The sequence below is a fragment of the Canis lupus genome, chromosome 5 (assembly GCF_011100685.1).
Source record: "Canis lupus familiaris isolate Mischka breed German Shepherd chromosome 5, alternate assembly UU_Cfam_GSD_1.0, whole genome shotgun sequence".
Lineage (NCBI taxonomy): Eukaryota > Metazoa > Chordata > Mammalia > Carnivora > Canidae > Canis > Canis lupus.
Genome location: NC_049226.1, coordinates 55,665,556 through 55,688,190, shown reverse-complemented (window position 1 = coordinate 55,688,190; position 22,635 = coordinate 55,665,556). Strand labels below are relative to the sequence as shown.

General features: G+C 40.2%; 1 protein-coding gene across 3 annotated transcripts in view; it reads right to left on the bottom strand.

The window, feature by feature from the left end:
- Nucleotides 1-18,254: 18,254 nt before the first annotated feature.
- The window catches only part of NDC1 (NDC1 transmembrane nucleoporin), a 47,005-nt gene continuing 42,624 nt past the window's right edge, over nt 18,255-22,635 (bottom strand). For 2 of the 3 annotated variants that reach the window (XM_038537489.1, XM_038537486.1), the window contains exon 18: nt 18,255-20,884. In XM_038537489.1, coding sequence (XP_038393417.1) covers nt 20,821-20,884 — 64 coding nt within the window. In that variant the 3' untranslated portion in view covers nt 18,255-20,820. The other variant, XM_038537488.1, reaches the window with a different exon arrangement.

Genomic DNA, 22,635 nt, shown 5'->3' with positions numbered 1-22,635 from the left:
TATTCCATTGTTGTGGAAACAATTCAAATGTTCATCAATGGATGAATGGATAAAAAAAAAACTGTATATATATATATATATATATATATATATATATATATATACACACACACACACACACGCGCGCACACACACACACACACACACACACACACCACACAATGGAATACCATTCAGCCATAAAAAGGAATTAAGTACAGATACATGCTACAACTTGGATGAACCTCAAGAATGTTATGCTAAGTGGGGATCCCTGGGTGGCGCAGCGGTTTGGCGCCTGCCTTTGGCCCAGGGCGCGGCCCGGGATATCCGGGATCGAATCCCACGTCAGGCTCCCGGTGCATGGAGTCTGCTTCTCCCTCTGCCTGTGTCTCTGCCTCTCTCTCTCTCACTGTGTGCCTATCATAAATAAATAAAAGTTAAAAAAAATTAAAAAAAAAGAATGTTATGCTAAGTGAAAGAAGCTAGACACAAAAGGTCACATATTTTATTATTCCACTTAAATGATATATCCTTAATAGGTAAATCCATAGAGACAGAAAGAGATTGGTGGTAGCCAGGAGCTAAGGGAAGGGACCAATGGGGATTGTCTGCTTAATGGCTATAGGTTTTCTTTTAGGCTAATGAAAATTTTTTAGAATTAGATAAAGGTGATGGTTGTATAACATAGTGAATGTACTAAATGCCACTGAATTACTCATTTTTAAGTGGTTAATTTTATGTTACATGCATTTTACTGCAATAACATTTTTAATTTAATTAAAATTGAAGATTGTCTGCCTGAGTCCAGAACCTGGGTTTACTTCTCTGTGGTTTGGGGCTTTCATTGAGGACAGGCCATAAAATGACTTCTTTACTGGTTGTAGCTCTGGTGTTGTCAAGCTAAGGGACATTAGCAAGTCACCATCCCAGCTTCCCTGATACTGTACCTACCAAATAAGGATGACAGTACTTGACCCACCAAGGCTTCTGTGGAGACTCAATGAGAAGGTCAAAAAAGATCAAATCAACTAGAAAATGAGAGGTGATAATGATGATTAATGAAATACTCAACATACTTCTCCTACCACTTCCAGACCTCATTTTATTTATTTGAAGATGTTCTTTTTAAAACAAAATAAAAACTCCTGAAGAATCCCAATATGGAACATAGTCATAAAGGGCCATTAAAGATGTTCTAGATAAAATCTAATATATGATTGAAAAAGAAAGAATCAACTTAAACTAGGAATAGAAAGGAACATTCTTAACTAGATGAAGGGAGTCTACAAAAACAAAACCTACAGCTAACATCACACATTTACAGTACGGTGTAAGGGTAAAGACTGAATGATTTCCCCCTAAGATTAAGAACAAAGATATTTCACTATTGCTATTTGACATCACACTGCAGGTCCTTAGCAAGTCCTAAGGCAAGAGGAAAAAAATACACAGATTGGAATGAAAGAAATTCTCTATTGGGAGGCAACGTTATCATCATGTATAAAATCTCATGAAATCTATCAAAAAGAAAAAACCTAGAACTTATAAATAATGAGTTTATCAAGGTTGCAGGACACAAGGTTAATATAGAAAAATCCATCATAGGGCAGCCCGGTAGCTCAGAGGTTTAGCGCCGCCTTCAGCCCAGGGCGTGATCCTGGAGATCCAGGATCGAGTCCCACATCGGGCTCCCTGCAGGAGCCTGCTTCTCCCTCTGCCCCCGCCACCCCCGTCTCAAATAAATAAATAAATAAATAAATAAATAAATAAATAAATAAATAAATAAATCTTTGAAAGAAAGAAAGATCCATCATATTTATATATATAGCAATAAGCCATTAGAAAAAAAAAATGCCCATCCTCCTTCCGCCACCTTTCCATGCCACCATAATGTACACATGAATGTCCTGGCAGATGCTCTCAAGAATATTAACAATGCCAGAAAGAGAGGCAAACACCAGGTTCTTAGGCTGTGCTCCAGAGTCATAGTCCAGTTTCTAACTATGATAATGAAGCATGGTTACATTGGCGAATTTGAAATCACTGATGACCACAAAACTGGGAAAATTGTTGGGAACCTCACAGGCAGATATGATGCCAAAAGCATTATCCATAAAGGAAAAAAAAAAAAACGTTAATTGGACTTGATCAAAAATTAAAATTTTTGCTCTGCAAAAGCCACTTTAACTACTAAGAGAATGAAAAGACAGGCCACAAACATACAGGAAGAAAATATTTGCAAATCATATATTCAAGTAATGAATTGTACTCAGAATATATGAAGAACCCTTACAACTTAACAAAACAAAAACAACCAAAGTTTTTAAATGGGCAAAACATCTGAACAGATACCTCACCAAAGAAAATATGCAGATGGAAAATAAATACATAAAAATAGTGCATGATCATTAGTCATCAGGGAATGCAAATTATAAGCACACTAGTATACCACTACCCATCCATTAGAATGGTTAAAATTTAAAAATAAAATTCAAACATATCAAATGTTGGCAACGATGTAAAGCAACTGGAACTCTCATTAATTGCTGGTAGAAGTGCAAAAAGAGGAGCTCCTGGGTGACTCAGTTGGTTAAGTGACGAACTCTTGATTTTGGCTCAAGTCATAATCTCAGGGTTGTGAGATCGAGCCCCACGTGAGCCCTGAGTGACATGCTCTGTGCAATCTGCTTCTCCCTCTTCCTATGCTTCTCTCTTCCCCTGCTCGTGCTCCCTCTCTCTCTCTCTTTCAAACAAATAAAATCTTTTTAAAAAATGCAAAAAGGTACAACCACTTTGGAAAACAATCTGATACTTTCTTATAAAGTTAATCATAATACCATACAACCCATACAAGCCAGCAATACCATTCCCAGTATGAAATGAAAATCTATGTTTGTTTATACAAAAACCTGTACATGAAGATTTTTAGGAACTTTATTTGTAATCCTCAAAAACAGAAAACCAGGGATCCCTGGGTGGCGCAGCGGTTTGGCGCCTGCCTTTGGCCCGGGGCGCGATCCTGGGGACCCGGGATCGAATCCCACATCGGGCTCCCGGTGCATGGAGCCTGCTTCTCCCTCTGCCTCTCTCTCTCTCTCTCTCTCTCTCTCTCTCTCTGTGACTATCATAAATAAATAAAAGTTGAAAAAAATATTAAAAAAAAAAAAACAGAAAACCAAAAATTTCTCAGCTGCCTACCAGATTCACTGTGGTAAATCCACAGAATGGAGTACTACTCAGCAAATAACACAGAATTGAACAAGGGTGAATCAAAAGCATCATGCTAAGTAAATGAAGCCAGACTCAAAAGACCACATACTGTATGACCCCATTGATGTAACCTTCTGGAAAAGGCAAAATTATAGAGAACAGATCAATGATGGCCGGGAGTTAAGGATTGGAAAAGATTTGCGACCTGGAATAAGGCAGTGTAGGGGAGGAAGGCACCATGATAGAGTCGGGTTGGTTATTCCTAAAAATAGAGTCTCTTCTGAAGGAAACCTCAGGTTAATCAGACTCTCTCTAAAAATAGAAGCTAATAAATGGCTTGGGAAGCTAACGTCTCCTAAGCTAATTTCTTCCACGCTCTCTCCTTTCTCCTTTCCTCATTCTGTTTTCTCTCACATGGATGATGATACCACCAAGTTAGGATCCTAGGGGTTATCCTAGGCTCCTTTTCTCTTCCACCCACATCTAGACTCTGAGGCCTGTGACTCCTGCCTCTCATGTTCTTCTATCTCCACACTGTGGCCCTAACCAGGCCTCATCATCTCTAGTCTAACACTGGACCAGGCTCCCACCTGGGGCTCCTCCCTATAGCCAGAGTCTTTCTAAATCATTGATCCAACCATGTTGCTCTCCAAGCTGAAAGCCTTATGAGTGCCCTCTGGCTCTTTGGGGCAGGAATTGTTTTATGTGCCACCCTAGTCCTAGTACCGAGCACAATGCCTGGTGTTCATGCACACAGTGAATTATGGTTGAATACATGCATAAGTTAATAGAGTGAATGAATGAATTACTAAAGGATGTACAGGCCCTTCAGAAAGTCATTCAGAGAGGTCTGAAGTAGTGTATCCAGAGTAACCTCCATCTTGATCCAACAATATTGATTGAATACCTACCATGCCCAGGAGCTGTCCTTAAGGAGCCAGAGATTCACAGAACTTTCGACTGACTGGTGGTGGACACAAAGTATTCAGCCAATCATCATACACATGAATGCATATACAGGAATCATACAAACAAGCAAAGATAAGGTCCTAAAGGAGAAATGCTCGTGTGATAAGAAGCTGTGAAGTGAGCAGAGGAGTTGGAGGATTGATGAAGTCACAGAAGGCTTCCCCGAGGAGGTGACGATTCATCTGGCATCTCGGAGGACACAAAATCCTTACTTGTGGAGCTGAGGAAGAGCTTTCCAGCAGATGGTCAAGTGTGTGCTAACGCCCTGAGATGAGAGGAACAGAGATCCCTTCCAGGCGGCAAAAAAGGAGCAGTGTTTGAAAGCCACCAAGTCGGGGGTGGGGGGGGGGCAGGAGGAGGCCCCAGATGAGCCTGGGGAATGGAAAGGGCTGGATCCAAAATTAATGAATTTTAGGCTGGAGACTGACATGATCAGATCTGTTCTGAAAATACCATTCTACCTGTTGTTTGGAAAGTGGATTGAGAAAGAGACAAGTGTGGATGCTGTTAGAATCGTCAGGAGAGGTCCCAGAAAGTGATGCTGGGGCGCCTGGATGCTGGGGGCCAGGTGGGTGGGGATGGACCCAAGTTGCTAAATGCAGCTTTACTTAGGAAGGAAACCTGATGAACCTGGGAGATGAGAGTGATGGGAAGGAAGGGAGCAGCCCAGGGTCTGGAAGTAACAGTTTTCAAGTTTGGAACTTCCCCCGGGTGGCCCAAGGATTCCTCATCCTTGATGGTGGTTTCTGGAAGCAAACAACAGCACCTGCCAGCCCACTAACTTCTACCCCATCGTCACTCTCATTACTAGGCAGCTGCTCTCACTGGTCTTCAGCACATCACTGTATTTGCAGGGAAGCAGAACCAGACGATACAACAACCTCCTAACTAGTCTCCCTGCCTTCATTCTTAGCGGCTAAACCCTCTCCCCAGTCTCCTTTGCACAGAACAGCCAGATTGAACTTTTTTTTTTTCAGATTGAACTTTTACAAACATAAATGGGCCCATGTTACTCCTTTGCTCAGAATTTTCCAATGCCTCTGAGTCAGAGTAAGAGCAAAGTCCTCATTGTAACCTACCCAGGCCTGGTCCCCTCCTGCGTCTCGGACCCCACCTCCCTCACCTCCCTTCACCCACTGTGTCCAGCCACTCTGCCCACTTTGCTAGCTCTTGAACATATCAAACTCTGATTCTGGAGTCCTGCTTCCTGGGATTTTCGCTTCAGGTATCCACATATTCCGTCTCTTACCTCATTCAGGCCTCTGGCCAAACATCACTTTACGGAGAAGGCCTTCCCCAACCACCCCACCTAAAACAGCATCCCGCTGTGCTATCTACTCCCAGCTTGTTTTTCAGAGTACTCACCACCATGTGACATTTGTTTATACTCCCTGTCTATCTCCCTCCACCGGAGCCTTAGTTTGGCTACTCTGAGTTCCTTGTTATCCCTGTGAAAACGTGTTAAATATTTGCTGACAAAGAAAATAAACCAGTTCCATCTCATTATTTAATTAAGAAGATCTAAAAGGACAATACGGTCTTCTGTTCTAATAATAATAATAATCGTTATTATTTATTATTATAGTTAATAGCAACCGCAAAAACATTAAAAATTTTGAAATAAGAATGATGGACTGCAGTATGCCAGGCCAATTTATAAGACTGACTCCAGAACCCAGTGTCCTTTTAGAGCAGCCCAAAAGATACAAAGCCTTTTCTTGCTGTTCTCACATGACCTCTTCAGTGGGAACAGGGGGGTCAAACTGACCACTCATTATCTGGTGATGAACACAGCTGTCTTCTCATAACTCTCTAGCTTTGTGGAAAATCCTGGTGACTTATTCATGTCTTAAAACATGAATAAATAAAAGTCTGCTAAAACAGATTTATCTTTTCATTCACAAGCAGTATTTCCAAAGTTAGGAAGTTTTCCATTGGACTTATAAATTGAAATAAGAAATCTTTTTAGTAAACTTGACTCACTGAATAAGTCTTAAGCTTGAGACATTTTTGGAGACAATGTATTATAATGTTCTGTTTTCACCAGGCAAAGGAGCAAAGCCTGACCGAACACCAAGGCTCCCTGTTTCAAAGAAGACCAGGAATCAAATCTAGCTTCTTCAAGAAAATCACAGGCTAAAATTTGCAAAGGAAAAATAGCAAGCTATTTCTAATGCTTTGCTTCAAAAATACATACTCCTCTCACCTTCTTGGTGATTGTTGCTTCAAGATGATAAAATATTCCTCTTTGGGAAAAAAGAAAGAAGGAAAGAAAAAAAAAAAAAAGAAACACACCTCCCAAGAAAACTAAGAGCCTGGCTTTGAAGACAGACCTCCCTGCATCTGAATCCCATCTCTATTAGCTGTGTGTCCTTGAGCAAATCGTCTCAGTTCTCGCCTCAGGCCCCTCTTCCAGGAAATTGAGGTAAAGGTTACAACAACCCTGGCAGATAAATGGCTATCAGAGGTAATTCGCATTCAGTCCAGGGTCCATCACCTAGCAGGTGCTCAAAAAATGGTGGCAGTGATCACTCTAGAAGCATCTATCTATAGAAGCCTGCTCAAGCCATCAGCACCATTAAACGTAATATATATATATAAACAAATTTTAAAGAACATTTAGAAAATACAGAAAAATATGAAAAAGAAATCCCCTATCAGTACTATGAAAAAAACGTCCCCAAAACGAATGAGAAATGGTAAGGACCACAGACGGTTCTCCTCTAACAATTTTGAAATAGTGACCTCTGCTGGCCACTGGGAAACACGAACTTTCCAGCCAACTCTCACAATTGAGCAAGGGTTGAGTCAGCCAGGCTTGGTCCCTATCCCTGGAACAAAAACCAGGTGTTGCATTACAAGGGACAGAAATCGTCACAAGGGTTACCACGATGTAATTGGGATGTTAACAAAATTAAAGGCCGGCCTTTCCATTTGCTCATCCGCCCAGAAGATTCTTTTTTTTTTTTTTCAAACCCCGTGGTCTCTATTTTTAAAATGTCATAATTGCATGCAAATGTTACAGCTGAAAAACAACGCAAGGGGCATTAAAAATCAATCTTCCATGTAAGCCTCAGATTTTCCAGCATGAAGATCCAAAAGCAGAAGTGGTGACAAATGTGTAGAAAACAGAGTGAAAAAGTCAGAATGCATCATTAAGAATATTACAACAAAAGGAGGGGAAAAAAATCTTTGGGAATACATGTCTGATTCAGCTGGGGTAAACAGCCAACTACAAAGAAGGCTTTAAAGAATGCTGCAAACTTCTTACAGATAGGACCCAGAAATCCAATTAGGAAACCACTACGACCCTTCTCTTGAGGCAGAAGTATACTTGGTGGAAGAGGCTACTTGAGAGTCTGTTGGCTGGGATATTGAGACATGAAACATATCCCCGATGCTTAAGGTGTGAAATAAGACAGAGGTTGCAAACCAGCAGCCATAGGGTCATGTAGTTTGGTTTGGACATGCTCTATTTTTTTTTTTTTTAATTAACTCGTTTCCAACACTTTAAAAATGGAGGTTTCACATAAAAATCTGAATTTCTGCCTTCTTATAAATAAATGAGGAGATCTAGTCCTCCCAGGACAACACTCTTTCATAGAGACAACCAGAGCCAAGCAGGGACAGTCCTCCCTCCAGACGCAGCGAGAGCTCTCTGCTTTGCTGGTTCCCCATCCCGTAGGCCTCGCTCATCACGTCATCTGTCTGGCTTTTGCAAACACTTGAGTCCGACACCCTGGTTTCTAAAAGCCCAAAGGCACTGGTGATGAACTCAAGTCAGTTCAAACAAGTATCAACCACATGCAAGGTACTTAATACAGGCACTGAGGTTGTAAGGCATAAGACAGGATCCCCAAACCCCAGGAACTCCTAGATTGCAGTTTCCAGTGAGAGCTAGTAAACTGGAAATTATAATACATTACCACATGTGCACTGAAACGGTATAGAAGTGGCAAAGCCTAAAGTGATTAAATTCATTTTCTAGCTTTCGGAGATGGTACTTAGCTCACTGATTTTAAGCTTTCTTCTTTTCTAATATATGCACTTAATTTCCCTCTAAGCATGGCATTTAGCTATATCTCCTAAGTGTCAACATGTATTTTCATGATCACCCGATTAAAATCATTTTTCCGGGCAGCCCAGGTGGCTCAGTGGTTTAGTGCCTGCCTTTGGCCCAGGGCCTGATCCTGGAGACCCGGGATTGAGTCCCATGTCAGGCTCCCTGCCTGGAGCCTGCTTCTCCCTCTGCCTGTGTCTCTGCCTCTCTCTGTGTGTCTCTCATGAATGAGTAAATAAAATATATTTTTTAAATAAATAAATAAAATCATTTTCCCCACCCATAAGGTTTCTTTGACCTGTGTGCTATTTTAAGGTGCACTTCTTAATTTCCAAACATGGAGTGTTCTAATTATCACTTTTAACTGATCTCTACCTTAACTGTCTTATGGTCAAACATACTCTAAATAATTTTAATCCTATGAAATGTTTTGAGACTTGCTTTATGGACTCACATCTGGCCAGATGTGTAAATGTTCAACATAAGCTTGAAGAGAAGGCATGTTCTTTGGTTGTTAGGTATAATGTTCCTTAGGGCCCACTGGGTCACGTTTGCTGATCCTGTCATTCGAACATTCTACAGCCCTACTGATTACTAAAATCCACTTATCCTATCACTAAGAGAGGTGTGTAAAATACCTCATGATGCTGTGGACTTGTCTGCTCCTCCTTTTAAGTGGTTCTGTCCATTTTTATGTATTTTTTAAATTATGGTATAAAGTACAGAAATCTTACATATATAGTTCCATGAATGCTTATATGCATACACCCATGTAATCCAAATCAAGATACAGAACATTTTCAGCACTTTCGGTTTCCTCATGACCTTCCAAGTCAATACACTGCCAGGTTCTCCCATTACCACTATTCTGATTTAGGATGAAAACATTATTTTACCTGTTCTTGAAATGCACATAAATGCAATCACAGCATATATCCTTTTGTGTCTGGCTTCTTTGGCTGAATATTATGTCTCTGAACTTCATTCACATTAACACAGCAATAGTTCATTCTTGTGATTGCTGCATGAAATCGTATTGTAAAAGTACAGCACATTCATCTGTATAATATTCATTTAGTAAATATTTGTTGGTTAATTGAGAAACATACCTTCCATTACTGTGTCTCTTTAGACTAAACAGCTGGAGAGATCCATACTCTTCCAGGAGAAAAGTCCTGGTAACGTGGTGTTTGACTGCCATAGTGGAAAGAAATTTCAAACTCAATGATTAACCATTTATATGGACTTTGTCATCATGACTTTGTGCATGTGTGTGTGTATTCTGGGATTGCACACAAGTAGACTGTTACAATTTGACCCTAGTATATATGTATGAATCAGTATTGAGAGTGTCACAAATTTGTCAAATATATGCATTTTAATAATATTCATTTTATACTTTGAAAGTAAATTATGCCTGCTGCATTTCTGAAAATAAACATATAAATATTTTTTAAAGAATGGCACATTTGTCCATTCTACTATAATGATGGACATTTGAATTGTCTCCAGTCTGGGGCTATGTTGAAAATTCCCACTACAAGCATCCTTAGTAAATGACTTTTGGTGGGAACATGCCCTAATTTCTCTTGAGCATATGGCAATTAGTGAACTGATGGATTCTAGGGTAGGCATATGTTTGGCTTCAGTAGTTATTGCCCATTTGTTCACTCCTTCCAGCAAATCTAGGGGAATTTTAGCTGTTCCACATCCTCATCACCTGTCATTGTGAGTTGTCTTCTTAAGCCCTGTTGATGGGTGTGTTGTGGGATGTCAGTATCATTTAAATTTTCATTTCCCTCATAACTAACGGTGCTGAATACCTACCGCCTCTCATAAGCCATTTGAACACCCTTCTTTTATAAGTACCTGCTGTATGGAAGCATTAAATCACTATATTATACACCTGAAACTACTATTAACACTGTATGTTGGGATCCCTGGGTGGCGCAGCAGTTTAGCGCCTGCCTTTGGCCCAGGGCGCGATCCTGGAGACCCGGGATCGAATCCCACATCGGGCTCCCGGTGCATGGAGCCTGCTTCTCCCTCTGCCTGTGTCTCTGCCTCTCTCTCTCTCTCTGTGACTATCATAAATAAAAATTAAAAAAAAAAAAAACACTGTATGTTGACTGGAATATAAATAACAACTTCGTGGATAGAAAAAGAAAAGTGCCTCTTCATCTTTTGCCCATAATTTTGTTTGAAGATACTCTGAGGCTGTTATGAGGTACATTAACATTTAGAATTTTATCTTTCTCATGAACTGAATCTTTTATTGTGAAGTGCCCTTCCTCACCTCTGCTAACTTTTTTTGCCTGCAGTGCACTTGGTCAAAAATTAATACAACTAGGGCACCTGAGTGGCTTGGTGGTTGAGCCTCTGCCTGTGGCTCAGGATGTGATCCTGGGTCCTGGGATCGAGTCCCACATCGGGCTCCTTGAGGGGAGCCTGCTTCTCCCTCTGCCTATGTCTCTGCCTCTCTCTGTGTCTCTCATGAATAAATAAAATCTTTAAAAAAAAAAACACAACTAGATCAGCATTTTTGTGTTTGCATGTTTATCCTTTTATTTTCAACATATCTACCCTTATGTTTTGATGTGGCTCTTAGCAGCAAGCAGTTGAATTTTGTTTTTTATTTAGTTCGGTAATCTTTGTGTTTTGATTTAGTCCATTTATATTTAATTCAATTACAGACATATTTGGCTTTAAATCTACATCTTACTATGTGCATTCTTCTTCCTGCCTATTGTAGACTTTTTCCCCCACTTACTTTCTTTCATATTATATTTTGGTATTCCATGTTTTTCCTGCCTGAACTTGAAACTTTCACTATTCTTTCAGCAGCGATCCTTAAGTTGCAGTGCACATCTTTACTATGTCAAAGTCTATTGCTGGCACTTTTGCTCTCTTTCCAATGTGAAGACCTTAGGAAATATATTTTTAAAGATTGAATTTATGTATGTATGTATGTATTTGAGGGAAAGAGAACAAGCAAAAGTGGGAGTGAGCACCAGCGGAGTAAGGAGAGGAGGAGGGAGAGAATCTCAAGCTGACTCCCCCGAACGTGGAGCCCAACACGAGCTTGATCTCACTACTCTGAGATTATGACCTGAGTTGAAACGGAGTCAGATGCTTAATCCACCGGGCTACTTAGGCACACTAGGATATTTTAACTCCCAAGTATTCTGACTTACATGCCATATTTACCTTTTTCGTTGTTCTTAATTTCTTCTGACTGCCCTTCCTTCTTCTCCTTGAAAAAAAAAAAAATCACCTTTATAAAATAAGTTCCTTTTATTTACTTATTTATTTAAAGTAGGCTCCATGCCCAGTATGAAGCCCAAGACAGCTTGAATTCACAACCCTGAGATCAAGCTGTGAGCTGAGATCAAGAGTCAGACACTTAACTGACTGAGCCACATGGGCACCCCTATCAATTTCCCTTTATTGTGATCTATTGAAATCTCTCAGCTTTTGTTCATTCATTTTTATTTCATATTTTTATAGATTAATGCTGGGTATGGAATTCTAGGTTAGTAGATTTCTTTCTGCACTTTAAAATTAGCATTCCATGGTCTTCAGGTTGTTTTTTTTGTTTGTTTTTTTTGTTTTTTGTTTTTTGTCTTCAGTTGTTTTTGTTGAGAAGTTAGCTGTGTAGCTGTTGCTCATTTCAAAGTGGGTTTTTTTTTTTTTTTTTTTTTTTTTCCCTCCTCTGGTTACTTTTAAGATTCTGTCTTTGGTTTTTAGCACTTTTACTATGATGTACCTCAGTGTGTATTCTCTTTATTTTATCTGCTTCGGGTTCATAGTGCTTTTTTAATCTGTGGCTTGATGTCAACAATTTCAGAAAGTTCTCTGCTGTTAAATCTTCAAAACTTCTCTGCCCATTAGGTCTCCCTCCCCTTCCAGGACTCCAATTACACTTGCAAATTTTCTCAATATATCATCTGTCTTAACCTGTCTTCTGTATTTAAATACTTTTGACTTTTCTGCTTTATTCTGAATTTCTTCTGACTTATCTTTCAAGTCATTTTTTTCAGCTAATCTGCAGGTAAACCTATCCTCTGACTTCTACATTTTATTTTATTTTTCTTTTTTTAAGATTTTATTTATTAATTCATGAGAAACACAGAGAGAGGCAGAGACATAGGCAGAGGAGAAGCAGGCTCCTCACAGGAAGCCCGATCTGGGACTTGATCCCTGGACCCGGGATCATGACCTGAGCTGGAGGCAGAAGCTCAACCACTGAGCCAATCAGACATCCCACTTATTCTATTTTTCTGCTCTAGAATTTCTGTGGTGCTTTTTCAAATTATCTATATATATGTATTGATATAGTTTTATATGCATGAGTGGTTTCTACTACATATATACATAGTTTCTAGCTCTCCAACAAATTAAAATTTCATTTTTTAATCTTATGAACATACTAATCATAATTATTAAAAAATTTCTGACATGAACATTTCTCCAAAGAAGATGGCCAACAGACAATGAAAAGATGCTCAACATCACTCACCACCAGGGAAATGCAAATTAAAATCACAATGAGCTATCACCTCACACCTCTCAGGAAGGCTAAAGTAAAAAACATAAGAAACAACAAGTGTTGGTGAGGATGTGGAGAAAAAGACTCTTGCACTGTTGGTGGGAATGCACATTGGTGCAGCCACTGTGGGAAACAATATGGAGATTCCTCAATAAGTTAAAAATAGAACTACCTTACGATCCAGCAATCACACTACTTTACCCAAAGAATAGAAGAACACTAATTCAAAGGAAGACATGCACCCCTATGTTTAGAGCAGTACTATTTATAATAGCCAAATTATGGAAACAGCCTTTGTCCATCTGTAGATGAATGGTTTTAAAAAAAGATGTAGTACGTATATGCAATGGAATATTACTCATCCCTTAAAAAGAATGAAATCTTGCCATTTGCAATGGTGGAGCTGGAGTGTAAAATGCTATGTGAAACAAGTCAGAGAAAGTCAAATTACCATATGATTTCATTCATAGGTGGAATTTAAGAAAGAAAACTAATGAGCAAAGGAAAAAGAGGGAGAGAGAGAGAGAGGAGAGAGAGAAACCAAGAAACAGACTCTTAACTATAGAGAACAAACTGATTACAGAGGGGAGGCCAGGAGGGTTGGTTAAACAGGTGGTGTGGATCAAAGAATGCACTTGTGATAAGCACTGAGTGATGTATGGAAGTGTTGAATCACTAAGTTGTATACTTGAAACTAATATTACCCTGTATGCTAACTACACTGGAATTAAAATAAAAACTTAATATACATAAAATAATTTAATTAAACAAGTCTTTTTTTTTTTAAATCCTTTTTTTTTTTTAATTTATTTATTTACGATAGACACAGAGAGAGAGAGAGGCAGAGACACAGGCAGAGGGAGAAGCAGGCTCCATGCCGGGAGCCCGACACGGGACTCGACCCCAGGACTCGACCCCGGGACTCCAGGATCACGCCCTGGGCCAAAGGCAGGCGCCAAACCGCTGAGCCACCCAGGGATCCCCAAACTAGTCTCCTTCTAACTCTAATTAAATCTGGAGCCCCTATGGGTCTATTCTACGGTCTCTTGCTTTTGTTGTTCTCATTCGTGTCATCTTGTCTCTTCTTGTGCCTGGTTAGTTTTAATTGTGTGTAGACATTCCATTTTAAAACTTGTTTGTAAAAATAATTGAGGCCTAGGATGTTGTTTTTCTCCACAGAGGATTTATGATAGTTTCTCTCAGAGCCTAGAAACACTGGCAAACAGGGATGACCACAAATCAATTTAATGAGAATTCTAACAGTTCATTCAATCTATTTCCTCTTTACCCTTCCCTCTAGGGTGCAGCCTTTTGGGGTTCCAGCCCAAAGTAAGGGAACTTAACAGTCCCTCATTGCCCAAATTTGGAGGAGGCTCTGGTAAGTGCCCCTACCCTCCTTTCTCTCCTAATCAACAAAGGGAAGCTTGCAGAAGCCAGGTTGGCACTGCATGACCTTTTCCCTCGAGCGTAATTAGACCTTTGAATACTTGATCCATTTAGGCTAATTTCTTTCAATCAGGAATGTGGCTGGCATTCAGAAATGGCCAGTCTCCATTACATAAACTCAGGAGCTAGTGGGCAGCTGGAGAGAGTAGGCCAGTAGGCAAGGAGGGAGAATAAAGCACTGATGCAGTAAGCAGCAGAGAAGAACCATTTAGAAACCCTAAAAACTTTCCAGGTTCTTCATGGGACTAGAAACAAATCTATACTTAAGTATATAAGCCAAGATTTTCCTGTGCCCTCAGGATCAACTCCCCTTCTCAAAAGTTAATGCTAAACTGAGATGGGGATTGTGTCCTTGTAACTAAGGGCCATAATATTAGGGAGGGGCTAGTGTTTTTATTTTATTTTTTTAAAGATTTTATTTATCCATGACAGACAGTGATAGAGAGAAAAGCAGAGACACAGGCAGAAGAAGCAGGCTCCATGCAGGGAGCCTGATGTGGGACTCAATCCCAGGTCTCCGGGATCACACCCTGGGCTGAAGGCAGTGCTAAACCGCTGAGCCACCTGGGCTGCCTGGGGGCTAGTGTTTTGTACAATTAAGATTTATTTGTTTGAGAGAGAAAGAGAGAGAGCAGCAAGAGAGTGCATGAGCGGGAGGGACAGAGGGAGAGGGAGAGAGAATCTCAAGCCTCTCTGCAGGGTGATCCCAAGACCCTGAGATTACAACCCAAGCCAAAACCAAGCATCAGACGCTTAACTAACTACACCACCAGCCCCCTTAGTGTTTATTTTTTCAAGACTGTAGACTATGTTACTAATAAGTTGAGAGACAAATAGGATAAGTCAATCAAGAGTCAACATATGTTTAAAAGACTTTCAAGGTAAAGGTCTGTGATTTAGAGGCCACCTTCTCATGTTTCTCTGCCAGGGACATCCCATAGGTCTTCCAGAACTGCTTTACCACCTGGATCACTTGCAAGGCACACTCAACTGTATCTGATAAGATACGTGTGTGCAGGGGGAACATGAGTGGTCAGAGGTAAGGCAGAGTCACACAGCTCCTGCAAAATAATGCAAATGATGAAGCACGCTGGGGCCAAGACACCTAAGGAGACGCTGCATGTAGTGCTGAAAAGGGTCCATGAAGGAGGTGGGCACGAATGCGAGCAACAACTAGTGCTTGGAATAGGCTAGGAACAGGACAGATGCGCATCAGCAAACAGCAATGGCAAGACATATCAATTTCTTTTTTAAAGATTTATTCATTCATGAGAGACAACAGACAGAGAGAGAGGGGCAGAGACACGGGCAGAGGGAGAAGCAGGCTCCATGCAGGGAGCCCGATGCGGGACTCAATCCTAGATCCTGGGATCACAACCTGAGCCGAAGGCGGCGCCCAACTGCTGAGCCACCCAGGCGTCCCAAGAGACATCAATTTTGTAAATACGTAGGAAAAGATTCTTTGCAAACAAGTTTTGCCTCCATTTACTTCTCCCACACAGGATTGTGAACCCTTTGAAGACAAGGACAATCAGTGCCTTTCACAGGGTCTGGTATACAGTGGGCCGGGAGTGAAAGCCAAATGAGTGAATGGAAGAATTAACAGCATCTTACAAACACAGGTCTACAACACCTTGACTTAAACTCCTGAGGCCAGATGTTCCAGAATGAAGAATTTTTCAGATGTTAGAAAGGTAATAATGATGCATATTACGTAACACTCTCATGGGGTCTGGAACAGCACCTCATAATCATACTACAGAGACTATATGCATAGTCATACTACATGGAGTAAATTAAGTCTACAAATAGCCCCTCATAGTTCAAGTCAGGTTTTGCTGCCAAATAAATTTTGTCAACAAACTTAACCAATAAAAAAACCCTCTAGATTTCAGAATTGTAAGGATCTGCTAAAGATGAAAACTCAAGTAACCCTAGAAAGGACCGCTAATTTTCACCTATTTATTGGCAAACTGTTACTGGAGCTCATAGTCTAAATGAGTTCGCAGAGAGGTTTAACTGCTGACTAGACTTAGTTGAAAAAAAAGATAGGTCAGGGGGCACCTGGGTGGCTCACTGGGTTAAGCAGCTGCTTTCAACTTGGATCTTGTTCTCAGGGTGCTGGGATGAAGCCTCGCCTCAGTCGGTTGGTAGGGCTCCCTGCGGGGTGTCTGCTTCTCCCACTCTGTCCACCCTCCACCTGACTGTGCTCTCTCGTTTTCTCTCTCAAAATAAATAAATCTAAAAAAATAAAAATAAAACGGATCAGAAGGAACTATCCAGAATAAAGCAGAGAAAATAAAAAGTATTACAATAGAGAAGACAAGACACAGGTGATATATTAAGAAAGTGTAGCTGGAGTCCCAGAAGTAGAGGGAGCTCAGTCTACAAGGGGACATGGATTTGTAATCAGTTAAGTTACAAATAGTGTAATAAGGTCCAAAGAGGGAATGAAGAAGCATTGAGAAAACACAGGGGACTCTACCTGAGAGTATGTGGAAAGGCTAAGCTATGAAGGATGGGAAATGTGCCAGGACAGAAACTCAGGCAAGGTACCACGAGCACAAGCACATAACGGCACGGAGGGGCAACTCACGATTCATCACCTGCTCCAATTCCAAGGTAGGTATATGATATCTATTTCTCAGCATTCCATCTCACCTCACCTATGAGGTCCAGCCATATCCTTCCAGGTTTACAATAATGAATCCGATGGAAGAAGTCTACCTTATGGCAAATGATAGTTCATAAGCTTCAGAGAGAAAATCCACTTGAGCTGTGCTTCTGTAAGTGCGGTCTCCTAACCTGCAGCATCGGCATCACCTGCCACTTGCTGGAAATACAAACTCTTGGGCCCCACCCCAAACTTACTGAATCAGAAATTCTGGAGGTGGGGCCCAGCAATCTGTCTTCATAAGCGTTCCGAAGGTTCCGATGCATGCTAAGTTTGATGAACTCCTGATCTAAAGTAAACCCTTCTCCCAGTGTGATTCTCAGACCGCTGCTTAGCATTTGTTACAAACTGTATCTCTTGGAAACCAGTCTAGACCTCCTGAAGCTGATCTGCATTCTTGTGGAGCTTGGACCCCACACCTCACTCCCTGTGAAGCTCATGTTTCGGATTCTGGGTTTCAAATGCCACGCAGTAGATTATAAACTCCTTAAGGGCAAGAACTGTCTTCTTCGCAGCTCAATTTGTTTCTAATCGTGAGGCCATAACACTCGGAATGTTTCTGAATGATTAGCTAGTTCCGGATCGACTTGCACATCATTACAGCAACTGTCAAGGCTGCTGAGGACCACGACTGAGAACTACAGGAGGCATGTGCTTGTCTGACCTGACCTTGTCTTCTCCCCCTTAAAACAGAAACAACAATGCTTATTTTAAAGTGGTGGTCAGGGGAATCCCTGGGTGGCTCAGGGGTTTAGTGCCTGCCTTTGGCCCAGGGTGTGATCCTGGAGACCAGTGCCTGCATGGAGCCTGCTTCTCCCTCTGCCTCTCTTTCTCTCTGTGTCTGTCATGAGTAAATAAATAAATAATCTTAAAAAGAAATAAAATAAAATAAAATAAAATGGTGGTCAGCAGCTTGCTAAGAATAGCTGGACTGTTAACTGTGGAAATAAGGCTATCTTTGTTTTAAGCTACTCTGTTTCAAAGAAAGAGGACTATGGGTTGAGAGAGCCGGAGAGGGACTTGAGGGCCTTTGTGTAGCACCTCAACTGCCTTGAGGTGAGGTTGAGACTAATCGAAATAAAGCTGACAGACATAACTGTTAGCTTGGGGGAATATGATCCACTCACAAACACTATCCTGGCCAGAAAAGCGATGGCTTTCAGCACTTGCACCCTTTGTTTAGATACGGAAGAAAGAGACCTTCAGAATTCAGGCTCATTAGTTATCGTTGAACATGGATCACCCACCAATCAGTCCAGGTGGGGGCAAAAGCTACTAGATTCTCAAGAAGTTAAGCCTTTTTAAGTTTTATAAACAACTGAGACTGAACTGAAATGGCTCAAGAAACACGCACACACCAGAAATTAAATGACTGATCTCGAGGATACATGTATTTTAATGAACAGTCCCATTCAGAAAAATGTCAATTTATTTTTCTACCCAAGTCAGTGTCAGTCATATACAAAAGGATATAAACAGATTACCATATTTACAGGAAGATACACAAAACAATTACCAAGGAACAAATCCAGCAAAGTAACAAATTGTTGCTTATCCACATCCTCTCAACTGTAGTGGTTTATTGTAGGACAGTTTCCCAGTTCCCCGGGAAAGAAGCTATGTGAATTTATGCTAAGGCCAAGCAGACATCACACAAGAGCTGACAGGACCAGATTTTGTACTGACAGAGAAAAGCTTTTAAAGAACACACTCTAACTTTCAGGCCAATGTTATAGCATCAGTGGGCTCACAGGCACGATGGGACTTCATCAAAGGAAATGCCTCCCTCCTTTTGGCTTTCCTAAGATCCTTCTCCTTGTGCACAGGAGAAGGAGCTCTCTTTAGTAACAGGTGATTGAGCAACACCCTACCCCAACAGATTATCAACTCACAACAGGGAAAAGGAACTGACTCTTATCTACTAAATACAATCCAGATTTGGGGAAGCGGTTTCCAAATCTCCACTAGGAAGACATGATGTGACCTCTATTTCTTACACAGCACATTCTCTTGAGAGATAATATGGATGAACATCTCAGAAATGTTCACACTGCTCATCAAATATACCTTTCCCCAAAGCATATGGGAAATGGCAAAAACCTAAACCTAAGCCAGATTATTTTATCCAAATTAAGTCAAAGTTTAAAGGAATCATCCCATTGTCACTCTCAGGAATCCAGAGGGTCACAGGCCACAATTCTTTTATGGAAGCAGAAGGTTAAGAGCCCTTTTCTCCCAAAATGCCTCAGCCAGGGAGAGTGGAACAGAAAAAAACTCAATGGCTCTATAATATGGAACTCAACAGTTTTCAGTCAACCTGGCCACAGTCTTCTGGTCATCTCCAAGGAACTACCACATTCAAAATTCAACATTCATATTCAAAAAAGGGAATAGTCTACTCCAGATGAGGAAAAAAAAAGGAAGGAAGGAAGGAAGGGGCGGGAGGGGAGTAGAATAGGGAGGGAAGGGAAGAAAAAAAGAAAGCAGTAGCAATTAGCCTAAATACTCCAGACACTTGACAACTGGGAAACTGTCTCCTAAAGACACTCTAAAGGCCAGCAGGGTTCATTTATAATTTGGCATGTGCTGGTTAAGGGGCAACAAACAAAAGGAATAAAGATATAGTACATCAAGTAACCAAATGGTAGACATACATACTACATTAAAGATTCATATACAATACTGTGCTGACCTTAAAGAAGAAATTGAAGGAGAGTTGAAAGAACAGATAATAGAATTACAAGGGAACATTTTGGCCCAATGCCAGTCCAGTGAATACCTACCAGGAGGACTTTAGATCTTTTATCTCCAAAGAAGTTGATCTAATAAATTATAAAATTCCCTCGCTCACTTTTGGGACATACAACAAACTCCCAAGTACACTAAGCCCTCCGACATTTTGGTTTCACTATTTGATGACTAAGTTGTTTCTGGTTGTAAAGATTTTCCTAATATATTTTTATTAGCCAGTTAACACAGCAAAGGCTGCTCCTTCTGTGAGGCCAAACAAGCATCACCAAATAATTTGATCTAATGAAGATTGGGGGGGGGGGAGGGGGGATGGAGAGGAAAAAGGGAAAGTTCCTGGTGTTTGTTGCAAAACTTTTTCTCCCACTTGAAAACCTCTGCAATCACTTAATGTTTTGTTCCAGAAAAAAGAAAGCAAAACTAGTTGGGAAAATACCCATATACTTATTGTTTACTAGTATGATAGAAAACAAATTCATAGTTGTCAGTCAATCGTCTTTCAAAAACCAAATGTGAATGTTTAATCTTGTAACTTAAGAACTGAATTTTTCCACATTCCTTTATATAGAGTTAGCATCTGTAAATTGAGATCTTTTTTGGACAATCATGCAAATTTAATTTGTCCCTGGAAAGAAAAACACAACCTACCAGATTAACAAAATATGTCCTTTAAACAGTAATTTTTCTGTGAATTTTTCTGCACTGTTACCACTTTTATCCTTCAGTAAACAGAAACTACTCTTAAAAGGCTCATGTATTTCGAGCGTACAGAGACTTCTACTCTCAGCACAATTAGGAAAACTGAATCGAGTCAACCTATTTTACCTTCTAAACTGGCTCTACTCAGCTCAAAAGTAAATTCTAAAAATTTTCCAGTTATTATTATTAAGCTATAGAAGCTAGAGACATTTTTACTGCCATAGAGGCTTCTGTAAAATTGAATAAAGATTTTATTATACCACACACACAAAAAGCAATCGGTACAGAAAAGGCAGTTTTCGGTTATTCTGTTGAGAATTTCTTTCCATGATTTCTCCCATTAAAGTATAGTTTTCAAAGCAACCACCACGACAAAGGAAGCATCTAATTAGTCCATTTTCTTCTGATCCAAGAATGCTGAACATTTACTGTCCCATCTGTAGCTGTATCAGCAGTGTAATGAACACAGTTTATATTACTGAGCTATTCTTTGAACTCCAAGAACTGTTGAAGTCTTTTCTGATGTTCTGCAGATGCTTGCACAGCACTAAATGAAACATAAATTCAAAGCATAAGCTTTATTTTACATTAAGCATATTAAGTGAACCACAGAGCACAGAGTCAATATTTTTCAAAACAATTAAAAACGAATAGAAATCTTCACTTATTTAGTACTTCTGAGAAAGCTGGATGAAAACCCTCCTTAATCTAATGAGGAGGAGGTCTTGCATTCAGGAACGGCATGCTTCTACCTTCTGAAAGACCAAAGCAAATTAAGACTGACAAGTGAAAGCATCGATTGTAACCTGCTCTGCTGTGGAACCTGCTGTGCAGAGTTCCAGGCCGCGCAGTAGATTTTCTGGATTTTATTATTTTATTTAAACCAGATTCCAACATTATCTTTGAGTTGTGGAGTATTTGAATTGCCTTTAATATAAGATCCTTTAAACTAAAATGTTTGGTTAAAACACAATAGACTCCACTAATCGTTTTCAAAGGTAACAGCTTGGTGGTTTAGATTTAGTTTTCTCTTTGAACATAAGTTATGTCTTGGATGGGGAAACCGAGTTCTCTCCTCATGTTCGCCCCCACTAAAATACATTACCTTGACAAAATTATGGCAAATATGTACTGAAACTAGTATAAAACTTCCTTTTAAACTTTTGGGCAAAAACTGAATACAGTTTCTGGTTTTCTAGCTGTTGAAGATGTTATTGTTAAATGATAAAATTCCAGGCTACAGAAAGTTACCATTTTTAAAAGTGCCAAAAAAGTTTATTATAATAATTTCACTACAAATCATCCCAAATTGCCTTATAAATACACATCTCTGCTAGCTTAAACCTTGCAGCTGCCTCCGATTGAACCATTTCAAGTACTTTACTGTGTGGAGTCCCTCTGGGTACTATTGAGGCCAGATAACACACCTTTTCCACAGGAGGGCAGACAGTATCACAAAGATCAGAGGTTAGCAGAGACAACTCAGCCTACTGGTTAAGAGTATAGATACTGTTCGTCAGAACACTGGGGTCAGAAAGATTTGAGTCTGAATTCTGGTTTTACATAATCGTGGGCAAGTTAAATCATAAGGCAACTTGACCTCAACCACAGACAATTAATGACGTAACCAGACATAAATCCAAATGTTTTAACTCCAAATCTTTTTTCCCACCATACCATTCCGTCCCAGGTATATAAAACACTCTCTACTGACCTCACCATATATAACAAATGGCTCTTCCCAGAGAAAAGAAACTAAGGCAGAATTTCATTTTCCTAATTTTTTAAATCATTTATCCCCCTTTCTTATCTAAAACTCTGTGTCCCCTTTTCTCTCTGCTTTCGCTCAATTATCAATACACATATTTCATGCTCCACATCCATCGAGGATCCTCTATGGAAGCTTACACCTTTGAGGCAGTCCAGTGCACAGGGAGAAAAGGTGGGATTTTAAGAAAAGACCTGATTTCAGGTTCATGTTCTAATACCAACTAGATTGTGCTATGAGGCAAATTCTTAACCTCCTTGAGCCTCAGTTTCCCTGTCTGTGCAGTTATGGTAACCTCTACACTTCACAGACTCTTTGAGAAAGGGACATGAAAAAAACATACGTAAGTGCTAACTGCATTGTATGGAACAGGGCTGTCCCAATAAACTTTCTGCAATGACACAAATGTTTGACCTTAGCTGTCTAATATGGTAGCCACTAGCCATATGTAGTTACTGAGGACTAAAATGTGGCCAGTGTGACTGACAAAATGAACTTGTAGTTAATTTAAATTTCAACAGCCATATGCA